Source organism: Bombina bombina, chromosome 3 (assembly GCF_027579735.1).
Source record: "Bombina bombina isolate aBomBom1 chromosome 3, aBomBom1.pri, whole genome shotgun sequence".
NCBI classification, from domain to species: domain Eukaryota; kingdom Metazoa; phylum Chordata; class Amphibia; order Anura; family Bombinatoridae; genus Bombina; species Bombina bombina.
Genome location: NC_069501.1, coordinates 1,229,907,020 through 1,229,932,689, shown reverse-complemented (window position 1 = coordinate 1,229,932,689; position 25,670 = coordinate 1,229,907,020). Strand labels below are relative to the sequence as shown.

General features: G+C 38.1%; 1 protein-coding gene across 4 annotated transcripts in view; it reads left to right on the top strand.

Annotated features, from left to right (window-relative positions):
- The window catches only part of GDPD5 (glycerophosphodiester phosphodiesterase domain containing 5), a 903,012-nt gene that overhangs the window by 776,331 nt on the left and 101,011 nt on the right, over positions 1-25,670 (top strand). For all 4 annotated transcript variants that reach the window (XM_053708705.1, XM_053708706.1, XM_053708707.1 and 1 more), the window contains 2 exons: positions 8,845-8,995; positions 24,405-24,626. In XM_053708705.1, coding sequence (XP_053564680.1) covers positions 8,845-8,995; positions 24,405-24,626 — 373 coding nt within the window. The remainder of the gene's footprint in view (positions 1-8,844; positions 8,996-24,404; positions 24,627-25,670) is intronic.

The following is a 25,670-nucleotide window of genomic DNA, read 5'->3' as shown; positions in this document are numbered from 1 at the left end:
AATTTAAGCTTGAACACCTCCGCGTGTTACTTAGGGAGGTTTTAGCTGCTCTGAATGACTGTGATACCATTGCAGTGCCAGAGAAATTTTGTAGACTGGATAAATGCTTTGCAGTGCCGGTGTGTATTGATGTTTTTCTAATACCTAAAAGGTTTACAGAAATTATTAATAAGGAATGAGATAGACCAGGTGTGCCGTTCTCTTCCCCTCCTATTTTTAGAAAAATGTTTTCCAATAGACGCCACCGCACGGGACTTATGGCAGACAGTCCCTAAGGTGGAGGGAGCAGTTTCTACTCTAGCAAAGCGTACTACTATCCCTGTCGAGGACAGTTGTGCTTTTTTAGAGCCAATGGATAAAAAATTTGAAGGTTACCTTAAGAAAATATTTATTCAACAAGGTTTTATCCTACAGCCCATTGCATGCATTGCCCCTGTCACTGCTGCTGCGGCGTACTGGTTTGAGTCTCTGGAAGAGGCTTTACAGGTAGAGACTCCATTGGATGACATACTTGGCAAACTTAGAGCACTTAAGCTAGCCAATTATTTTATTTCTGATGCCATTGTTCATTTGAATAAACTAACGGCTAAGAATTCTGTTTTTGCTATACAGGCGCGCAGAGCGCTATGGCTTAAATCATGGTCAGCTGACGTGACTTTAAAATCTAAGCTACTTAACATTCCCTTCAAGGGGCAGACCCTATTCGGGCCTGGTTTGAAGGAGATTATTGCTGATATCACGGGAGGAAAAGGTTGTGCCCTTCCTCAGGACAGGTCCAAATCTAGGGCCAAACAGTCTAATTTTCGTGCCTTTCGAAACTTCAAGGCAGGTGCGGCATCAACTTCCTCTAATAATAAACAAGAGGGAACTTTTGCTCAATCCAAGACGGTCTGGAGACCAAACCAGACCTGGAAAAAAGGTAAGCAGGTCAAAAAGCCTGCTGCTGCCTCTAAGACAGCATGAAGGAACGACCCCCTATCCGATAACGGATCTAGTAGGGGGCAGACTTTCACTCTTCGCCCAGGCGTGGGCAAGAGATGTTCAGGATCCCTGGGCGTTGGAAATTATATCCCAGGGATATCTTCTGGACTTCAAAGCTTCCCCCCCAAAAGGGAGATTTCACCTTTCACAATTATCTGCAAACCAGATAAAGAGTGAGGCATTCTTACACTGTGTACGAGACCTCCTAGTTATGGGAGTGATCCATCCAGTTCCAAAGGAGGAACAGGAACAGGGTTTTTACTCAAATCTGTTTGTGGTTCCCAAAAAAGAGGGAACCTTCAGACCGATTTTGGATCTAAAGATCTTAAACAAATTCCTCAAAGTTCCGTCGTTCAAGATGGAAACTATTCGTACCATCCTACCACTGATCCAGGAGGGTCAATATATGACTACAGTGGATCTAAAGGATGCTTATCTTCACATTCCGATACACAAAGATCATCATCGGTTTCTCAGGTTTGCCTTTCAAGACAGGCATTACCAGTTGTAGCTCTTCCCTTTGGATTAGCTACAGCCCCAAGAATCTTTACAAAGGTTCTAGGGCCGCTTTTGGCGGTCCTAAGTCCGCGGGGCATAGCAGTAGCCCCTTATTTAGACGACATCCTGATACAGGCGTCAAACTTCCAAATTGCCAAGTCTCATACGGACGTAGTACTGGCATTTCTGAGGTCGCATGGGTGGAAAGTGAACGAGGAAAAGTGTTCTCTATCCCCACTCACAAGAGTTTCCTTTCTAGGGACTCTGATAGATTCTGTAGAAATGAAAATTTACCTTGACGGAGTCCAGGTTATCAAAGCTTCTAAATTCCTGTCGGGTTCTTTATTCCATTCCGCGCCCTTTGGTGGCTCAGTTTATGGAAGTAATCGGCTTAATGGTAGCGGCAATGGACATATTGCCGTTTGCACGCTTACATCTCAGACCGCTGCAACTATGCAGGCTCAGTCAGTGGAGCGGGGATTACACAGATTTGGCCCCTCAACTGAATCTGGACCAAGAGACCAGGGATCCTCTTCCCAGGTGGCTATCTCGGGTCCATCTGTCCAAAGGTATGACCTTTGCAGGCCAGATTGGACTATTGTAACAACAAATGCCAGCCTTCTAGGTTGGGGTGCAGTCTGGAACTCCCTGAAGGCTCAGGGATCGTGGACTCAGGAGGAGTCTCTCCTTACAATAAATATTCTGGAACTAAGAGCGATATTCAAGGCTCTTCAGGTTTGGCCTCAGTTAGCAACTCTGAGGTACATCAGATTTCAGTCGGTCAACATCACGACTGTAGCTTACATCAACCATCGAGGGGGAACAAGAAGTTCCCTAGAGATGTTAGAAGTTTCAAAAATAATTCACTGGGCAGAGATTCACTCTTGCCACCTATCAGCTATCCATATCCCAGGTGTAGAGCACTGGGAGGCGGATTTTCTAAGTCGTCAGACTTTTCATCCGGGAGAGTGGGAACTCCATCCGGAGGTATTTGCACAACTGATTCTCCGTTGGGGCAAACCAGAACTGGATCTCATGGCGTCTCGCCAGAAAGCCAAGCTTCCGTGTTACGGATCCAGGTCCAGGGATCCCAAGGCGACACTGATAGATACTCTAGCAGCGCCCTGGTCTTTCAACCTGGCTTATGTGTTTCCACCGTTTCCTCTGCTCCATCGACTGATTGCCAAGATCAAGCAGGAGAGAGCATCGGTGATTCTGATAGCACCTGCGTGGCCACGCAGGACCTGGTATGCAGATCTAGTGGACATGTCATCCTTTCCACCATGGTCTCTGCCTCTGAGACAGGACCTTCTACTTCAGGGTCCTTTCAACCATCCAAGTCTAATTTCTCTGAGGCTGACTGCCTGGAGATTGAATGCTTGATTTTATCAAAGCGTGGCTTCTCCGAGTGAGTTATTTATACCTTAATACAGGCACGAAACCCTGTCACCAGGAAAATTTACCATAAGGAATGGCGTAGATATCTTTATTGGTGTGAATCCAAGGGTTACTCATGGAGTAAGGTCAGGATTCCTAGGATTTTATCTTTTCTCCAAGAAGGTTTGGAAAAAGGATTGTCGGCTAGTTTCTTAAAGGGACAGACTTTTGCTCTGTCTATTCTTTTGCACTAGCGTCTGGCAGATGTTCCAGACGTTCAGGCATTTTGTCAGGCTTTAGTTTGAATCAAGCCTGTGTTTAAACCTGTTGCTCCACCATGGAGCTTAAACTTGGTTCTTAAGATTCTTCAAGGAGTTCCGTTTGAACCTCTTCATTCCATAGATATCAAACTTTTATCTTGGAAAGTTCTTTTTTTTTTTTTTTTTTTTTGGTAGCTATTTCCTCGGCTCGTAGAGTCTCTGAGCTATCTGCCTTACAATGTGATTCTCCTTATTTGATTTTTCATATGGATAAGGTAGTCCTGCGTACCAAACCTGGGTTCTTACCTAAGGTGGTATCTAACAAGAATATCAATCAAGAGATTGTGGTTCCATCCTTGTGTTACACAATCTGGACGTGGTCTGTGCTTTAAAGTTTTACTTACAAGCTACTAAAGATTTTCGTCAAACATCTGCTTTGTTTGTTGTCTACTCTGGACAGAGGAGAGGTCAAAAGGCTTTGGCAACCTCTTTTTCTTTTTGGCTAAGAAGCTTAATCCGCTTAGCCTATGAGACTGCTGGACAGCAGCCTCCTGAAAGGATTACAGCTCATTCCACTAGAGCTGTGGCTTCCACTTGGGCCTTTAAAAATGAGGCTTCTGTTGAACAGATTTGCAAGGCGGCGACTTGGTCTTCGCTTCATACTTTTTCAAAATTTTACAAATTTGATACTTTTGCTTCTTCGGAGGCTATATTTGGTAGAAAGGTTTTACAGGCAGTGGTTCCTTCCATTTAAGTTCCTGCCTTGTCCCTCCCTTCATCCGTGTACTTTAGCTTTGGTATTGGTATCCCACAAGTAATGGATGATCCGTGGACTGGATACACCTTACAAGAGAAAACACAATTTATGCTTACCTGATAAATTTATTTCTCTTGTGGTGTATCCAGTCCATGGCCCGCCCTGTCATTTTAAGGCAGGTAATTTTTAAATTTAAACTACAGTAACCACTACACCCTATGGTTCCTCCTTTCTCGGCTTGTTTTTGGTCGAATGACTGGCTATGACAGTTAGGGGAGGAGCTATATTACAGCTCTGCTGTGGGTGTCCTCTTGCAACTCTCTGCTGTGGGTGTCCTCTTGCAACTTCCTGTTGGGAATGAGAATATCCCACAAGTAATGGATGATCCGTGGACTGGATACACCACAAGAGAAATAAATTTATCAGGTAAGCATAAATTGTGTTTTTTCTAAGGTTTTATGGACTGAAATGAGAGTGAGTCTTGATGGGCCAGATGGATGGGCCCGTGGCTGGATTGGTAAAGGGCAGAGAGCTCCAGTCCGACTCAGACGCCAGCAAGGTGGAGGTGGAGTACTGGTTTGGGCTGGTATCATCAAAGATGAGCTTGTGGGGCCTTTTCGGGTTGAGGATGGAGTCAAGCTCAACTCCCAGTCCTACTGCCAGTTTCTGGAAGACACCTTCTTCAAGCAGTGGTACAGGAAGAAGTCTGCATCCTTCAAGAAAAACATGATTTTCATGCAGGACAATGCTCCATCACACGCGTCCAAGTACTCCACAGCGTGGCTGGCAAGAAAGGGTATAAAAGAGGAAAATCTAATGACATGGCCTCCTTGTTCACCTGATCTGAACCCCATTGTGAACCTGTGGTCCATCATCAAATGTGAGATTTACAAGGAGGGAAAACAGTATACCTCTCTGAATAGTGTCTGGGAGGCTGTGGTTGCTGCTGCACGCAATGTTGATGGTGAACAGATCAAAACACTGACAGAATCCATGGATGGCAGGCTTTTGAGTGTCCTTGCAAAGAAAGGTGGCTATATTGGTCACTGATTTGTTTTTGTTTTGTTTTTGAATGTCAGAAATGTATATTTGTGAATGTTGAGATGTTATATTGGTTTCACTGGTAAAAATAAATAATTGAAATGGGTATATATTTGTTTTTTGTTAAGTTGCCTAATAATTATGCACAGTAATAGTCACCTGCACACACAGATATCCCCCTAAAATAGCTATAACTAAAAACAAACTAAAAACTACTTCCAAAACTATTCAGCTTTGATATTAATGAGTTTTTTGGGTTCATTGAGAACATGGTTGTTGTTCAATAATAAAATTCATCCTCAAAAATACAACTTGCCTAATAATTCTGCACTCCCTGTATATATATATATATATATATAATAAAACTTCAAAATAGAGTAAGCACTCACTGGGCTTCAGTCATCTGTGACAAAAGAACAAAATAAAGTTCTTTTGTCACAGATGACTGAAGTCCAGTGAGTGCTTACTCTATTTTGAAGTTATTGGCTACACTTACAGCACCCTGGCGGTTGAAAACGGATGGTGAGAGTGCATACACCTACAAAAAAAAAAAAAAATATATATATATATATATATATATTTATATATATTTATATATATAAAAGAGACAAGATGCAGTCCAAACTTCACAACTAGAGCCTTGGGTGCAGCAAACAAAATGCACAGTCCTGAAGAAAAAGCGCACTCCAAAGGTCTTGGTCTTATTTCCACTTTACGTTAACACATTAAAGTGAAAATAAGACCAAGACCTTTGGAGTACGCTTTTTCTTCAGGACTATATATGTATGTATGTGTGTATATACTATATATATGTGTATATACTATATATATATATATATATATATATATATATATATATATATATATATATATATATATATATATATATATATATGGGTGTGTGTGTGTGTGTGTGTGTGTGTATATATATATATATATATTGGGTTAGGAGGGAGGAGATAATACTACTTATACTACTTATAATAATTAGTTTAAAGTGCAACCCTTTGAGATAATATACACAATATTAGTTATAGAAAGAAAAAGTGATATACAATACTATCACTTTAAAGAAAGGGAAAATAGCACATAAAAACTTTTAGAGAGACAGAATAGCTCTCATATTTATTAACTGCAAGACGCAGGTGTCAAGAAAGGATGTCATTAGCATGGATACAGGTGATAAATGTGACATACAAACTAGCAAACTGCCGTGAAATTCGGAAGCTCCGAGGAGAGGAGCGTGAAGGCGGCATGTGCGTATGGAGCTGGAAAAGAAGAAGCTTACACAGCCACCGGTGGTATAATCTGTCTCAGGTTTGAAGCTCTTTTGTGAGGAGCACAAAGCTGGACAGTTTGGGAGTCACCTCCATGCAATATTGTTTACGGTTTTTTAGCTGGCCAGCTCTAGCAGATAATATTTTCTCTTATCTGTTTATATTATCCGTGATATTGATTATATAACCTGATGGCAATTTACCTCTTGCCATAATCTTTTCTGGGTCTGTCTCATGTTTTTAATGTTTATATGCAGTTTGTATGTCACATTTATCACCTGTATCCATGCTAACGACATCCTTTCTTGACACCTGCGTCTTGTAGTTAATAAATATGAGAGCTATTCTGTCTCTCTAAAAGTTTTTATGTGCTATTTTCCCTTTCTTTAAAGTGATAGTATTGTATATCACTTTTTCTTTCTATAACTAATATTGTGTATATTATCTAAAGGGGTTGCACTTTAAACTAATTATTATAAGTAGTATTATCTCCTCCCTCCTAACCCAATATATATACATATATATATATATATATATATATATATATATATATATACACACACACACACACATATATATATATATATATATATATATATATATATATATATATATATATATATATATATATATATATACACACACACACACACACACATATATATATATATATATATATATATATATATATATATATATATATATATATATATAGTATATACACACATACATACACACACATCGATACATACATACATACATACATATATATATATATATATATATATATATATATATATATATATATATATATATATATAGTCCTGAAGAAAAAGCGTACTCCAAAGGTCTTGGTCTTATTTTCACTTTAATGTGTTAACGTAAAGTGGAAATAAGACCAAGACCTTTGGAGTGTGCTTTTTCTTCAGGACTGTGCATTTTGTTTGCTGCACCCAAGGCTCTAGTTGTGAAGTTTGGAGTGCATGTTGTCTCTTTTTATATATATATATATGTGTGTGTGTGTGTGTGCATGTATGTGTGTTTGTGTGTGTGTGCATGTATGTATGTGTGTTTGTGTATGTATGTGTGTGTGTGTATATACTTGGATGGATGTGTGTGTGTGTGTGTGTGTGTGTGTGTGTGTGTGTGTATATATATATATATATATATATATATGTGTGTGTGTGTGTATATATATGTGAATGGATGTGTGTATATTTGTGTGTGTATGTATGTGTATATATATATATATATATATATATATATATATATATATATATATAAAAATCATTTGTTTCCGTTTTTTAATGTGCCCCCCTGATTAAACACTGGCCCCACCTTGGCCCCCCCAGTAAAATTTGTCTAGAACCGCCACTGCTACAAACAATGTTGAAAACACTTCTGCTGTTTAAGTTTGACTTTACTGTCCCTTTAAGAATCAGGCTTTTCTCCATATTTTCATAGGGAGGGTTTTTAGAGGTTTTCCCACACATATATGGAAGTATAAAAAATCTATATGCATACAGTGCAAATGTAAAACATGGTAGCTAATTGATTAATTTGTGATTCACTTTACCATTATTAATTTAAGACGTCTACCCTGAACAATTTCATAACATTGTATGTACCCTTATACTTTTACATTTTGAAAAAAGTTAAAACGCGTATTTACAATCATAAATGAACATTCTAATATCCGTATTTAAGTAGTGTACAGGTTTCTTAGTTTAAACATGTGAGTTGACCAATATCCTTTATTACTCATTCCCAAGTTTTGCATACCCATCACTGTTAGATTAATATACTTTTTACCTCTGTGATTACCTTGTATCTAAGCCTCTGCAGACTGCCCCCTTATTTCAGTTCTTTTGACAGACATGCATTTTAGCCAATCAGTGCTGACTCCACGGGTCCACGGGAATGAACACAATGTTATCTATATTGGACATATCAACTAGTGCTGTCCAGCTGTGAAAAACAGTCCAATTGCACTGAAATAAGAGGCAGCCTTCAAGGGCTTAGAAATTAGCATTTGAGCCTACATAGGTTCAGCTTTCAACAAAGAATATAAAGAGAACAAAGCAAATTTGATCTTAAAAGTATATTGGATAGTTGTTTAAATTTGCATGGTCTATCTGAATCACAAAGTTTAATTTTGATTAGTCTGTCCTTTTAACTGTAAACCAGGAAAGTACATATACAAAACGTAAGGAACTCAACACGTTAAAAAATATTTTAAAACATGTTTTTTTTATCACTTATTTTATTGCAGGGACATGAAAATCAAAAATACAAATGTCATAATTCATATAGAGCTAGTAATTTAAACCATGTCCAATTTACTAATGTTGTCAAACATTACAAACATTGTTGTAAAAAGTACTCTAGACACATGCAAGCCCTTGACAGTTTTCTGTCCTTAAAAGAATACCAAAAGAAAGAGGAAAATTTGATAAATTTGAAAGATATTTTAAAATTTTATGTTCTATGTCAATTGCAAAACTTTGCGTTTTTATGACTTTTAAAAAAACAAAAAGAATAGCAATATGTAGTGTCATTCAGCAGTTTTGTTGTTGATACAGAGATATATATGATGTAGTGCTCTTATTTTGGTTTTATCAGTTTATTTTAAACAAAATCTGTTTTTCCCCAGCTATGATGGAGTTCCTTTTTTAATGCACGATAAAACACTAAGACGGACGACCAATATTGAAAAAGTATTTCCAGAGTTGTCCAATGAATATTCTTCCATGATGAACTGGACAGACCTTGAAAGATTAAATGCTGGGGAGTGGTATTTAAAGGTACAGTACATTAAATATCTTCCTTAAAGTGATTTCTGAAAAATATTACATACGGTTAGGTGCAGTGATGTGTATATATCATTTTATGCTGCTGCTACGCACATGGAAATCTGCTGCCCCTCTAAGCACAGATACAGCTCATATGTCCTAAGCTTTACATACCTGCTTTTTAAATAAAGATAGCAAGAAAACAAATAAAAATTGAAAATAGGAGTAAATTAGAAAGTTGCTTAAAATTGCATGCTCTATCTGAATCATGAAAGAAAAAAAAAATTATTTTAGTATCCCTTTAACCAACATATTTTAGTAATGAATTGGAGATTTAAGTGTCTAATGCTCTTTGTGTAGTTGATGAAAAACTGACACATTAGATACAACCAGACTTGTGAACAGATTAAATAATAAGAATCCAGTCAAGTGTGTTATATGCTGTTATGTAGAGTATTCTTTCCTTTTTTTCTACACAAGTACCTGAGAGTATAGTGTTCTCACATTCCAGTTAAAGTGGAATAGGACTTCTTTTATACAAAAACGCTAAATTCTGTCCTTATCCCTGTTCTCTTATCATCACCATGTCTACTGTACAGCCAATCAGAGCATGTAACTTTCTATGGCTTCCTGAGCACACCTGAAATAGGTTTTCATTTACTTTACCTAACAGATCTTATTCCATATTGATTATTCCCATTGAGACAAGTGTACGTTAATGATTTAAAAGGGTTTACTATTCTTTGCTTGTAGCATAATTGTTAAACATTGTACACATAGATTTTTGCATCTTCTTGTAGCTTTTTGTCACTGCATTACAAGTATAGTTTATTTTAGGACTAAGCCTGTAAAATATGCTTTTCAATCTGTTCAGAGGCTCATATGTTTACTTTGTCTTCTTGTTAATACCAATAGCCCACGCAAATGCTGTGGATTTCTTAGAATTGTATATATTTTTGCAGACAAGTTTTAGCATACGTTTGTTTTTTCTGTTTTTTAAAATAATATTGATTAGGTCACATCTCACAATGGAGCAACTTGATTCCATTGCTCAAACAGAACAAAGTCCCCCAATGTAAGGATTATAGACTTTAGCTTCAACAACCCATTTGTGTGCATGTTTACAGTATTACCTGACATATGGCCAAGAACCATATTTACTGTACAGGTGAAAATCTCCTAATCTGGGATTCCAAATTCTAAACTTATTTTGAAATCCAAACTTTTTAATTTCATATTTTTTTTAAATAAAATGATCAAAAATGACTTTTTTCCCCTCCTGTAAGTTACAATCTCTGCCGGTGTCTTTGGTTTATTCTTGTTTTCTAAGATGCAAATAAGAGTCTATATTTATTTAAAACAGCAACTGTTACCTTTCTGGTTATAGTACTGGACTATCTTTCTGAAGATACTATGTATAGAAAAGTATTAAAACTTAAATGAAACTACCTTTAGGTTACATGTATAAGATGTATTATGATGTAAATCTTGCCTAAATTACATAAAATATTGTTTATATTTGGTTCCATCCCCTCTGCAAACTGTCCTGTTTTACAGATTTAAATATAACAATATTCCCAAATCACCCCCTTAGATAAAGGAACTTTTAACAAGATTTCAGACACAACCAGCAGATCTAGAAAATGAGTGTGGACGGGCCATCCTGATTTTTCTGAATGAACTTGTTCTGTTCTCAGAACAACTTTAATAAATAATTTATCACATCATATCATATTATTTCCTATGTAGTTGATCTCTAGACACAAAAAAAGATCACCATACCAATTTAAATTAACATTCAATTTAATTTCATATAAAAAAAAATTAAAGAAATATTCCAAAATCAGACCTTGGGTGGTTTTTCCTCGTCCCTGGAACCACTAAAGGAGAAACCTTTGGTCACAGTTGTCCCTTCCTGGGTGGACTTCTCCATAGTCACCCAGGCTTTTGTTGACTCTGGTGCTGCGGGCTATTTCATTGACAGTTCTTTTGTATCAAAGCACTTCCTTCTTGTTTTGCCTCGGTCCGTTCCGCTTGCTATTGAGGCCATTGATGGCAGGCCCCTTCAGCCCGCACTCGTTACTCACGAAACCGCTCCGTTATCCATGGCTGTTGGGGCTCTACATTTTGAAACCCTCCAGTTCCAGGTGATAAATTCTCCGCATTTTCCAGTTGTTCTGGGTTATCCCTGGCTCCAAAAGCACAATCCCAGTCTCGACTGGCGCAGGTCTGAAATGTTTTTGTGGTCTCCGCAATGTATTTCCATTTGTCGTCGGAAACCAGTTAGTATTTTGCACTTCTTCGGTATCTCAATTGCCAGAGGAGTACCGAGAGTTCCTAGACGTTTTTGACAAGGTGCGTTCCGGTACGTTGCCTCCTCACCGGTCTTACGATTGTGCCATAGACCTGCAACCCGGAGCCATAACTCCTCGGGGCCGGGTTTACCCTCTGTCTGTTGTGGAGAATTGTGCTATGGAGGAGTATGTTGCCGATGCTCTGTCGCGGGTGATCATCCGCAAATCCTGCTCTCCTGTAGGGGCTGGCTTCTTTGTGAAGAAAAAGGGTGGCGAGTTAAGACCATACATCGATTATAGGGGTCTTAATCGTCTTACCATTAAGAATGCTTACCCTATTCCGCTCATTACGGAACTCTTTGACCGCCTCAAGGGAGCTACGGTCTTTTCTAAACTTGATTTGAGAGGAGCGTACAATCTCGTTAGGATCAAGGAGGGCCACAAATGGAAAACGGCATTTAAGACCAGGAGCAGGCATTATGAGTATCTTGTAATGCCCTTTGGCCTATGTAATGCTCCTGCTGTTTTCCAGGAATTTATTAATGATGTCCTACGAGATATGTTGCAACAGTGTGTTGTGGTGTATTTAGACGACATCCTCATACACTCACCCACACTTGAGGCTCATCGTTCTGATGTTACACGGGTTCTTCAGAGACTACGTGAGAACGGCCTGTTTTGTAAACTCGAGAAATGCGAGTTCCATCAGACTCAAGTAACCTTCCTAGGTTATGTTATCTCCATTGCAAGGTTCTCCATAGATCCTGACAAGTTGTCTGCAGTTCTTCAGTAGCCTCGCCCAGTTGGTCTTCAGTCTATTCAACGTTTTTTGGGGTTCGCCAATTACTATAGAAAGTTTATTAAAAACTTTTCTTCCTTGGTCAAACCTATCAGACATGACCCGTAAAGAGAATGATCAACTCCATTGGTCACCTACTGCCATTAAGGCCTTTGATAGTCTTAAGACTGCCTTTGCTGCCGCTCCAGTTCTGGCTCATCCTAACCCTGTCCTGCCTTTCGTTCTTGAGGTCGATGCGTCTGAGACTGGAGTAGGTACCCTCTTGTCTCAACGTCCTACGTCTGACGGTTCCTTGTATCCTTGCGGTTTCTTCTCTAAGAAATTGGCGACAGGGAATTACTGGCAGTAATTTTGTCACTCAAAGAATGGAGGCATCTTCTCGAGGGTACTAGCGTACCAGTGCTCATTCTTACTCACCACAAGAATTTAATTTATCTATCTGAAGCAAAACGTTGTCGGCCTGACAGGCCAGATGGGCGCTATTTCTATCGCAGTTTAATTATGTGGTCTCTTACCTGCCTGGTAGTAAGAATGTTAGGGCTGATGCCCTCTCTCGACAATTTTCTCCTCTGTCCAAGGAGGAGTCTGTACCTACTCCAGTTATACCTCCTGACCATATTTTGGCTACCATACGTACTAATTTGACTTCTCCCTTGGGAGAACCAATGCACCTCCTGAGAAACCTAGTGGTGAGTGTTTTGTTCCTGAGAATCTTCGAACTAAACTTTTGCACACTTACCACTATCCTAAAGCCGCAGGTCACCCAGGCAAGAACCAAATGATTTGGTCTGTCACTCGACAATTCTGGTGGCCAGGTCTTCGTTCTGATGTTGCTACGTATGCTGCCTCCTGCTCAGTTTGTGACCAGAATAAGACTCCTCAACGTCTTCCTGTGGGTCTTCTTCAACCTATTGCTAATGGTGAGCGTCCTTGGACACATCTTTCCATGGACTTCATTGTCGAGCTCCCTGTTTCCAATGACAATACTGTTATCCTTATGGTGGTTGACCGTTTTTCTAAAATGTCACATTGAATTCCCTTGAAGAAGCTGCCCACCGCTCAGGAGCTTGCTTAAATTTTTGCCCGGGAGGTCTTCCGTTTACATGGGTTACCCAAGGAGATAGTGTCGGACCGGGGTAGCCAGTTTGTCTCCAGATTTTGGCGTTCCTTTTGTGCTCAAATGGGGATCCAGCTTTCCTTCTCTTCGGCATATCACCCTCAATCCAATGGGGCTGCAAAATGGTCTAATCAAGCTCTGGAACAGTTCCTCCATTGCTATGTCTCAGATCACCACAATAATTGGTCTGAACTGTTACCTTGGGCAGAGTTTGCTCGTAATAGTGCTATTAATGCCTCCTCCAATTTATCCCCGTTATCTATATGGCTCATATGAACTAGCAGTCTCCTGTTGGGAAAAGCCAATACAAAAGCATGTGATAAGAGGCTGTCTTTAGGGACTTAGAAACAGACAGAAATTTAGAGGCCTAAATGTTATAAAGTACATTAATATAAAAATGTGGGTTGTGCAAAGAAGGGGAATGGGTAGTAAAGATATTTATCAAGCTGTCAACTGCAAATACGCTGTAATTCCACAGCGTAATTGTGGCAAGCCTGATTCGACCCATTTATCAAATCCTACAGACCGGCAAAAGTTGAAATTTGTGACGTAACCGCCGGTCTCAATCCGACACAGATCGATGCTTACGTCATTACAGATGTTCCGAATACAATTCGGCACTATCTGACACCTTTTGCAAGTTAACAAATTTCTAACAGGTACGCTCGCCACTATTCTGGCCCAGCGTACCTGGTTTTCAATCTTCAAACCCTGGAGGCCGTGGATGCCATAGGAATCAATGGGAGTCTGAAAGCAGCAAAAGCTTATGTTCGATGCTGCCGGATATCCTATTGATTTCTATAGTAGTAAACATGTAACGTTTACAACTAACACCCTAACATATACCCCGAGTCTAAACACCCCTAATCTGCTGCCCGACATCGCCGCCTCCTACATAATGTTATTAACCTCTAATCTGCCGCTCCCGGACCCCGCCGCAACTAAATAAATATATTAACCCCTATCCCGCCGCTCCCCGACACCGCCACAATGAAATAAATGTATTAACCCCTATCCCGCTGCCCTCCGACACCGCCGCAACTAAATAAATATATTAACTCCTATCCCGCAGCTCCCCGACACCGCTGCGACTTAATAAATGTATTAACCCCTATCCCTTCGCTCCCGGGCCCCTCCGCAACTAAATAAATGTATTAACCCCTAAACCCCTGGCCTCCCACATCACTACCACTTACTAAACCTATTAACCCCTAAACCGCCAGCCCCCCACATCGCCATAAACTAAATTAAGCTATTAACCACTAAACCTAACAACCCGCTAACTTTACATTAAATATTAACTCATCCCTATCTTATAATAAATTTAAACTTACCTTTAGAATTAAAAAAAACTATTATACTACGATTACATAAAACTATATTAAACTATTAATTAACCTACCCTAACTATTATACTACTATTACATTAAACTATATTAAACTATTAATTAACCTACCCAAACTATATTAAACTATTACTTAACCTACCCTAACTATTATACTAACATTACAGTAAACTACCAATTACATTAACTATATTACATATTTAAAAACCTAACCCTACTGAAGTTATTTAAATCTACAATTAAAAATTACTAGGTTACAAAAAATTAACAACTAAGTTACACAAAATAAAAAACACTAAGTTACACAAAATAAAAAATAAATTATTAAATATTTAAACTAATTACACTTAATCTAATAGCCCTAATATCAAAATAAAAAAGCCTCCCCCAAAATAAAAAAAAACCCTAGCCTACAATAAACTACCAATGGCCCTTAAAAGGGCCTTTTGCGGGGCATTGCCCCAAAGAAATCGTCTCTCTTACCTGTAAAATAAAATACAAACCCCCCCTCCAACAGTAAAACCCACACAACCAAACCCCCCAAATAAAACCTTATCTAAAAAACCTAAGCTCCCCATTGCCCTGAAAAGGGCATTTGGATGGGCATTGCCCTTAAAAGGGCACTTGGCTCTCTTTCAGCCCAAATTCCCTAACCAAAAATTAAAACCCACCCAATAAACCCTTAAACAAACCTAACACTAACCCCCGAAGATCCACTTACAGTTTTCAAAGACCGGACATCCATCCTCATCCAAGCGGCAGAAGTCTTCATCCAAGTGGGCCGAAGTCTTCATCCAAGCCGGCAGAAGTCTTCATCCAGACGGCATCTTCTATCTTCGTCCATCCGGCGCGGAACGGCTCCATCTTCAAGACTTCCGGCGTGGAGCATCCTCTTCTTCCGACGTCTCTTCTATCAGCCAATTGGAATTAAAGGGGAAAAAATCCTGTTGGCTGTTGCAATCAGCCAATAGGATTGAGCTTTCATCCTATTGGCTGATCCAATCAGCCAATATGATTGAGCTTGCATTCTATTGGCTATTCCAATCAGCCAATAGAATGCAAGCTCAATTCTATTGGCTGATTGCAACAGCCAATAGGATTTTTTCCCCTTTAATTCCGATTGGCTGATAGAATTCTATCAGCCAATCGGAATGTAAGAGACGCCATCTTTGATGACGTCATTTAAAGGAAACTTCATTCTGCAAGAGACGTCGTAAGAAGAGGATGCTCCGTGCCGGATGCCTTGAAGATGGAGCCGCTCTGTGCCGGATGAAGATAGAAGATGCCGTCTGGATGAAGACTTCGGCCCACTTGGATGAAGACTTCTGCCGGCTTCGCTGAGGACTTCTGCCGCTTGGATGAGGATGGATGTTCGGTCTTCGAAAACTGCAAGTGGCTCTTCGGGGGTTAGTGTTAGGCTTTTTAAGGGTTTATTGGGTGGGTTTTAATTTTAGGTTAGGGACTTTGGGCTAAAAAAGAGCTAAATGCCCTTTTAAGGGCAATACCCATCCAAATGCCCTTTTCAGGGCAATGGGGAGCTTAGGTTTTTATTTGGGGGGTTTGGTTGTGTGGGTGGTGGGTTTTACTGTTGGGGGGTGTTTGTATTTTATTTTACAGGTAAAAGAGCTGATTTCTTTGGGGCAATGCCCCGCAAAAGGCCCTTTTAAGGGACATTGGTAGTTTATTGTAGGCTATGTTTCTTTTTATTTTTGGGGGCTTTTTTATTTTGATAGGGCTATTAGATTAGGTGTAATTAGTTTAAATATTTGATAATTTATTTTTTATTTTGTGTAACTTAGTGTTTTTTATTGTGTGTAACTTAGTGTTTTTTATTTTGTGTAACTTAGTTGTTTTTTTTTTGTAACTTAGTAATTTTTAATTGTAGATTTAAATAACTTGAGTAGGGTTAGGTTTTTAAATATGTAATATAGTTAATTTAATTGATAGTTTAATGTAATTAAGGTAGGGTAGGTTAATTAATAGTTTAATATAGTTTATTTTAATTCCAAAGGTAAGTTTAAATTTATTATAAGATAGGGATGAGTTAATATTTAATGTAAAGTTAGCGGTTTGTTAGGTTTAGGAGTTAATAGCTTTATTTAGTGTATGGCAATGTGGGGGGCTGGCGGTTTAGGGGTTAATAGGTTTAGTAAGTGGTAGTGATGTGGGAGGCCGGGGGTTTAGGGGTTAATACATTTATTTAGTTGCGGAGAGGTTAATAACTTTTATTAGAGTTGCGGTGGGCTCCGGGAGCGGAGGGATTGGGGTTAATAACTTTATTTAGTTGCGGCGGGGTACGGGAGCAGGGGATAGGGGTTAATAACTTCATTTAGTTGCGGCGAGCACCGCAAGCGGAGGGATAGGGGTTAATAACTTAATTTGGCTGCGGTATGCTCCGGGAGCGGAGGGATAGGGGTTAATAACTTTAGTTGCGGCGGGATAGGGGTTAAACATTTTAGTATATTTGTGATGTTTAGTGACAGGGTATAAAAAATTTTTTGAAAAAGCCGAATAGCAGCAAGATCGATAACTGTTAGTTAACAGTCCGCTGCTCATCGCCCCGTACTTGGTGCTCAGCTTTTTGTCAGCTTTTTTTTTATAAATATGGAGATCGTATTCAGGTCCGTGGCCGCAATGTTAGGCGAGCTTATTGGTGCCGTCGAATGCAGCATAGTTGACGGCTTGATAATTCGTCCTCATAATCTATCTTTTTAAACAATAAAAAAATTTGTGTTAACTGTCCCTTTAAAGTAAATTGGAAAGTTGTTTAAAATTGTACGCTCTATCTGAAACATGGACGTTTAATTTTGACTTTAGGCAAAGAAAGGAGGGTCCTAGACTACGTACCTAAAGAGATATATGAATCTCAAACTGATACTGAGACACCTATATGAGGGACAGGAGTCAAACGATATTTAATATATGTATAATCATCATATTCATGTTTGGCATAGGAAATTGCTTGCATACGCCAGGAATGGAACAAAACCACCCATACCACATACAAGCAAAAATCTTTTTAAACGTATACCCTAAAATAGGGTGGGCGGTCACCATAGTAAATGAAGGCAGCATAGGAACAGAAGCTGATATGTAGGACCAACTACACCCTATCTGGCACCTGAGCCCCCTAAAAGTCCCCAAGTGGGATAAATCAAGACAGATATGTATAGGGATCTAAGTTGTCACTACCGGATCAGCACAACATGTCAACAGCAAAGTCAAAAATACATAGATGTGGATAAAGACAGGCGGAGCTGAATCTAGTCGACTACACCCCCTGTCCCCTCCTAGTAGCAAACATTAGAGAGGTGACAGCTCGACAGTATAACACCATGGTTTTTTGAGTCGCCAGATATGTTTGCATCAACCTTCAGCATACTAAATAAGAATTTAACGTATGCAATTAGCCACAGAATCAAGAGTGCTTTAAAGACATACTAGGAACAAAAAGAAAGACAAACTGGCACTACACTGTAATGATAGATGAGATAGGAATTATAAAATTCCGGTGCTACCCCTCAAATCTATATAAGGAACAAAGGGACAGGAAAGTAAGGGGTTACTATAGCACTCACTCTCGCTTTAATTGAAGATATAAAATAAGAACAATCATACTTTATTATTATTAAGTAAAACCAGGATAAACATCCCTAGTGGTTAAATTATGCTACCCACAACCACCTATTATACTAAAATAAAAGCAAAGTTGGCCCTCCTAACACTCCTCTGTTTCCTGGCCGATAACTGGAAGCGTCGGCATCAGGTGGCTGGAGTGATAGGGTGAGCCGGTAGAGAACGTGCTGTACAAACGCGTTTCGGCTATTAAAAAGCCTTTGTCAATGTTTCACATTCCAAGTCTAAAAATAGTAAGCCGAGGCTCCGATGTTCGGAGCTTAATATCTCCCCAGAACACCGGTCAGTAGCCAATCCGGGATCTTTCCCAGGTTCCACCTTCATGTCCTCCAATCGGTTACGGGCTTAGTTCACGCCCATACAAAAGTATTCATCCGATTGGAGTAGAGCAATTCACCTTGACAGTGGTGGATTAACATGCATGATTCACGTCCGTAAGAAAGTCTCCATCTGATTGGAGCAATACCACACGCTTTGTCATTGGTGTAATATCGGACTCTGTGAAATCTGCATCCTATGGCTACTTAACCTTAGATACTTTAAACCCCAATGCATCCATGAAAAAAATCCATCATCCAAGTCGATCGTAATAATGATGACTTTAAACTGTGTACAGATTTGTGGAGACATAGGAATGTTACCAATATTATCTCCCCGAAGTAGTTAGTTATGTATTTTGTGGGCTTGAAATACTCTGTGTTTAGATACGTAAACTCCATACAAAGATATGTATTCGTATCCGATAAGTACCAGCAGACCATAATATTACACTTAAACATATAATCCTATGCACATCTCTGTGTGTTTCACCTTCATATACTGGACTATACCTATATAGCATAAATTCTTTTTCAGTCTTTTATAGGCATAGGAAGGAGTAAAAACATTACCCCTTCGTATATGGGGGCATTAATTGTTACAAAGTTCACTCCACAAACGACCATTCCGTGAAACAATCATCAATGTATACTAGATGGTGGAAATTGTTTAGGTCAAAATTAAATTTATTAACGAGGGAAAAACACAAATATCAGGATGTAAAGTAAAAGAAATTATAAAAATCCTAGACCCCCAACCTCGACCCTGTGGAAGCTCAAAATTAGCTCCCAAAATAGGACAGTTGATCAGGTTCAATATATCAGTTCTATTTTATAACTACATATCATCCTGGAGATATGTTCCATCCCTCCTCTACGATACTATACATAACCACTGTATATGAAATAGCCATAGATTCTAGAAGACTGTATATAACTGGCAGAATACCAAAGGTAATAGCTCTTAGTAGTTTAAAGCTCATCGTATTGCTCCTTTTATCATGCCATACAAAATGTGGCTAATTTTATAGAATAGTATCACAAACATCATCAGTTATGATTAACAAAAAACTGAACCGATAGTCATGTGTAATATCACATCTCTATCCTAGAACAGAGATTATCAATCTGATGATTATAAATATTAAAGATGACCTATAGATGCTATTGGTTATTTCAGATATACACCCAGTAATTGTTGAATTCATTCATACCATTTGGTATGACCGTGTTCAGATTAAAGACCCATTTAGTTTCCATTTTAAGGAGTCTTTGTTCAGTCTCACCCCCTCTTATTCCTGGTTTTAGTTTTTCAAGACCCCAACATTTCATTACATTGGTATTCCCATTATGAGACTGTAGGAAGTGTTTAGCCACACTAGTGATTTGTTTTTTCTTTTCTACATCTCTCTGGGCTGTCCTTATATTGCTTAGATGTTCGGTCATACGTGTGCCCAAGCAGCGTGTAGTCATACCAACGTAAAATAAATTACAACTGCATGATAAGCAGTAAATCACGTTGGTACTCTGACAATTGATGTATTCTTTAATAGGCCACGTTTTACCAAATCTATCCACTATTGATTGTTTTTTTACCATATGTTGGCACACTTTGCAGTGCCCGCACGCATAGGACCCTTTGTTACTAGGATTTCTTTTGGCATTTCTATCATAGTGACTGTTCACCAACTTGTCACGAAGATTATTAGCTCTCCTAAACTTTAAAGACATCCCATCCATAATAAGGCATGAGGCCATGCAAACAAAGTCAGTGATAGACCGGGCTTCAGTCCTCGCAGGAGGGAGATGTCTACGAACCAACCATATCCCAATGGCAAACTAGCATATAGCCACACTGGGTAAAAGCGATATATATTTAATTTTAAAGGGACAGTCTACACCAGAATCTGTGTTGTTTAAAAAGATAGATAATCCCTTTATTACCCATTCCCTAGTTTTGCATAATTAACAGAGTTATAATAATACATGTTTTACATGTTATTGCCTTGTATCTATGCCTCTGCAAACTACCCCCTTATTTCAGTTCTTTTGACAGACTTGCATTTTAGCCAATAAGTGCTGCCTCTTAGGTAACTTCACGGGCGTGAGCTCAATGTTATCTATATAACACTCATGAACTAACGCCCTCTAGTGGTGAAAAACTGTCAAAATGCATTCAGATTAGAGGCGGCCTTCAAGGTCTAAGAAATTAGCATATGTGCCTACCTAGGTTTAGCTTTCAACTAAGAATACCAAGAGAACAAAGCAAAATTGGTGATAAAATGAATTGGAAAGTTGTTTAAAATTGTATGCCCTATGTGAATCATGAAAGTTTATTTTGGACTTGATTGTCCCTTTAACGTTTCTGTCCTTTTACTTCAAAGTTATTATGCAAAATTTATGTGGATGATATAAACTGCCTGAGTGCAATGTCCCTTTAAGCTTTCAAAGCTGCTGTGAAGCCTTCAGATGTGGAGGATGTATTCTGGGGCTGTGTTTTTACTGCAGAACCACACATTTATTATATGTTGTTTGGTCTCATACATTATCACTATCAGTTTCAATTTGTAAAAACAATGAAACGCAATGCTCTAATAACAGTCATTTCTGTACATTTTGTACCGGTTCTAGCCCTTTTTTATGCCTCTGCAAACGTGAAGTAATGAGAATTGGAAGAGTAACCTCTTGGAAATGTACAGCTCATTTAAAAGGAAAACTAGCATGGTCCTGTTGCTAAGTAACGCACTTAAAAAGGGGAATTTTTCTGAAAACGAGTTGGAAATCAGATCAACTATTGTTACACCAAATCTATTGCTTATTCAGACTTCTAGTGATAAAAGATATACTGTACATTAGATTTTTATTTAAACCTATTTCTTTGTTATCCAACATTGAGGACTAGATTACAAATGGAGCGCTAATTTATAGTGCGCCCACAAACGGGTATATTTGCCCGTTGGCGGGTGCGCAATAAGAAACCAGCCATTACAAGTGACTGGTTGTTTTCTACTACAAGCGTATATATGTATATATTTATGTGTTAAAGGGACAGTATACATAAATTTGTATTTAAAGGGACACTGAACACTTTTTTTTCATGATTCAGATAGAGCACTAAATTTTAAGTAACTTTCTAATTTACTCATATTATCAATTTTTCTTCGTTCTCTTGCTATCTTTATTTTAAAAGCAGGAATGTAACTCTTAGCAGCCAGCCCATTTTAGATTCAGCACCATGTATATCGCTTGCTTATTGGAGGCTTACTTTTACCCACCAATAAGCAAACATAACCCAGATTCTCAACCAAAAATGGTCCGGCTCCTATGCATCACATTCCTGCTTTTTAAAATTGATAATAGGAGTAAATTAGAAAGTTGCTTAAAATTGCATGCTCTATCTGAATCATGAAAGAAAAAATTGGGTTTAGTGTCCCTTTAACTGCATGTAATAGACACTACTATAAAGAGTAATATGCACAGATACTGACCAAAAAATCCAGTATAAAACTGTTAAACAGCTTACTTAGAAGCTCCCAGTTTAGCTCTAAGGTTAGCAGGAACACTTACTGAAAGTGGTTCTATAGCAAAAAAGAGAAGACACCCCCCCCCCTTCCTCTGCATATGAAAAGACTATTTACACAAACAGGAGCAAGCTGGAGTAGGTATACATCAGTATTTGCCTAAAACATTGGGACTTGGTTAGGAGTCTGAAAATCAGCGCAATGTTATTTAAAAATAAGCAAAACTATACTTTAAAAAAAAAAAAGCTGTATAGCTATATAATTATAATATAATGGATCATCTACAAAACATTTATGCAAAGAAAAATCTAGTGTATAATGTCCCTTTAATATGTATATATATATATATATATATATATATATATATATATATATATATATTAACATGTAAATATATATGTATATAATCATATACATATATATTTACACTTTGCTGCCATCACTGCGCTACTTAGCCCCTTTGCTCCACGTGGTTCTCATGCCGTATGTCCCGTGCATGTGGTTCTCATGCCGTATGTCCCGTGCATGTGGTTCTCATGCCGTATGTCCCGTTTCAAGAAAACGATATTTAGCGTTCCACTTGTAATCTAACCCTGAATGTACAGTGTAAGAATCGTGGGGGGAAAAACTTTCTAAACTGTAAAACTTTTTTAGGTACACAATGATTTCCGAAAAACAACATTAAAATTGTTAAGATGTGAAAATTCGAAAGGTTCCTCATATATTTCTATTGTGAAATAAGTCTTGCAAAATTAGTGAGTGGTAGCAACGGGGGGGTGGGGGGGGCGTGCATGAACTTTCATCACAATGTATATCGGAAATTATTTATGCATGTTACGCAGGTAGGTCTCGCAGCTTCATCTCGCCCATTGTAGGCTGGACAGTTTGTTTTAAAATATGAATTGTGCTTAATTAAAGGGACACTGAACCCAATTTTTTTCTTGTGTGATTCAGAGCATGAAATTTTAAGCATCTTTCTAATTTACTCCTACTATCAAATTTTCTTCATTCTCTTGGTATCTTCATTTAAAATGCAAGAATATAAGTTTAGATGCCGGCCCATTTTTGGTGAACAACCTGGGTTGTCCTTGCTGATTGGTGGATAAATTCATCCACCAATAAAAAAGTGCTGTCCAGAGGTCTGAACCTAAAAAAAAGCTTAGATGCCTTCTTTTTTCAAATAAAGATAGCAAGAGAACAAAAAAAATTCATAATAGGAGTAAATTAGAAAGTTGCTTAAAATTGCATGTTCTATCTGAATCACAAAAGAAAAAAAATTGGGTTCAGTGTCCCTTTAAGTGAAGCAAAAAGTCATGTTTGAAAACAGTGTAATTTGATTTGTGCACATTTAAAGAAAAATCTTAATATCAGAGCCAGATGCTCCCGGTCATAGTCACTCTCCCCTGCGAGAACCTCATTACCTTTTAGGGAGGTAAGCTCAGAATTCACTGAGAATTGCTGGTTCAGCCCCTTTTCTTAGTTTATTCTGAGAGATATGCCCATGCGAGTGTTGGAGCGATATTTCTAAATTGCTAACGAATTTTAGATCATTAAGTCTTTAGTCAAAACAAAGGAGTACATTTCGCAAATTTCCATTTAATTTATTAACACAAATTCTGGTAAATGAGTGTTTCATATCTAAAATGGCTGCAATCCATAGATTTATAATAATATTGGTTTTAACATGGCTTTCAATCTATGAAAAATAAAATAAAAAAGAAAGAAGAGACAGAGGAATCACAAAAGCACACGTAAAACATAGCAACTAATAATTCAATATTGATGGTAATGGTTCCAAATACAAACACAGGGTTTTTTTCACTTAATCATTAATATAATTTCATTGTGCATTTAATTATTTCATATTATTTTATTTTTAAAATGAACATGCCTAAAACGTAGTCATTACAATTATAAATGAACATTTTAGTGATCACATTAAATTTGTGTGTGGTTCCTATTTTGAAAGTGTGATTTGAACTATGTTTTTAAATTATTAAAAAAAAAAAAGAAAAGCTTGTATTTAGTAACAAGTGAGCTGAGATTGCACAAGAACTTTGTCTGAAAAAGCAGTGAAAACAGCCAAGAAATGTCACAAAAGGGGTTTTCAATAGATCCAAGGTCTAGAATTTGAAGTAATTTGAAGTGTTTTCTTATGAATTGAAATGCAAATGTCCAATATCTCCAAGCAAAGTTTAGGGTTTGCATTTGAAAATCTGGTGATAAATTGGTAATTGCAGCGGTTTCAAATGGATTGGAACATGCTTCAATTTAAATACCCTATAATAAGTTCTTTTAGTTGTAGTTAGTTGTTTTTGTTTTGTTTTGTTTTAAAGATATTTACCTTCACCATATTGTTTTGCTCAGTAACCTTATTGTGTATTTTTGTAGACTGACCCTTTCTGGACTGCTAGCTCTCTGTCTGCTTCCGATTCTACTGAGGCTGGAAACCAGTCTATTTGTAAACTGACCGACCTCCTACAGCTGGCAAAGGAGAACAATTCTCTGGTGCTCTTAAAAATCCACCCCTTGCCTTCTGATCATCCTCATTACAAGAGCTACATCAACATCACAGTGAGAACCATCCTAGAGTCAGGAATCTCACAGCACCATGTAAGTTATCTTCATTTTATAAAGGTTCTAAAGCTAATTTCTCACCAGCACAAAAGTATTTTTCTTTTTTTTTTACTTTCATAGTATAGACTTAAAGGGATACCTCTTGGTATCTTTATTTGAAAAAGCAGCAATGTAAGATTACCAGTCGGGCCATATTTGGTTCAGCACCCTGCATAGCGCTTGCTGATTGGTGGCTGCATTAAGCCACCAATAAACAAATGTTACCGCTGGACCAAAGATGGGCGGGCTCATAAGCTTACATTCCTGCTTTTTCACATAAAGATTCAAAGAGAACGAAGAAGATTTGATAATAGGAGTAAATTATAATGTTGCTTAACATTGCCTGCTCTATCTGAATTGTGAAAAAGAATCCATTTGGGTTCAGTATCCCTTTAATTTGGTAGAATAATGGCTACAAACACTAGAGGGCACCCACCAGTTGTCAAAAAGAAATATATCAATATAGAGTATTAGATAATGATGTATACTAAATTGTGATGGTATTAATATTAAATGTTAAGTTTCAGTATATAGTAACAAAGTCAAATTACAACTGATTGACAATGTTCAAAGTCAAATGATGTGACAAGAAAACACTTGTAAAATGGTAGCTGTAGATTCCCCAGGGGCCGCTCTCCAAAAGACCGGTCAGGTACACTGCCAAGGACTAGAAGATACAGAAGACAAGAAGGCGCCCCATGGTGTAGAATTTTCACAGCAATAGCAAACGGGTATTAAAACGCCTTCCAGGACCTCTGAGCTGCCCGGCAAGCTCTCCTCAGGTAAGCAGGAAATCCTTTCCTTTTTTTCAGCAGCCAGATATTTCTCCTGGTAGATACTTTAAAGGAAATCTGAGTGGGGCAAATGGCACCCCACCACACCTCAAATGAGACAGTATGGAAGTGGTTTGCAATTCAGTACAAACGCAGGTAATATAATTTACATAGAAAAAAATGTCTAAATTAAAAACTAGTTAAAACTATGTCAATTAAAATGAGCAAAGAATTAAAAATAGTGTGACTATCCTAAAAAAAAGCATTA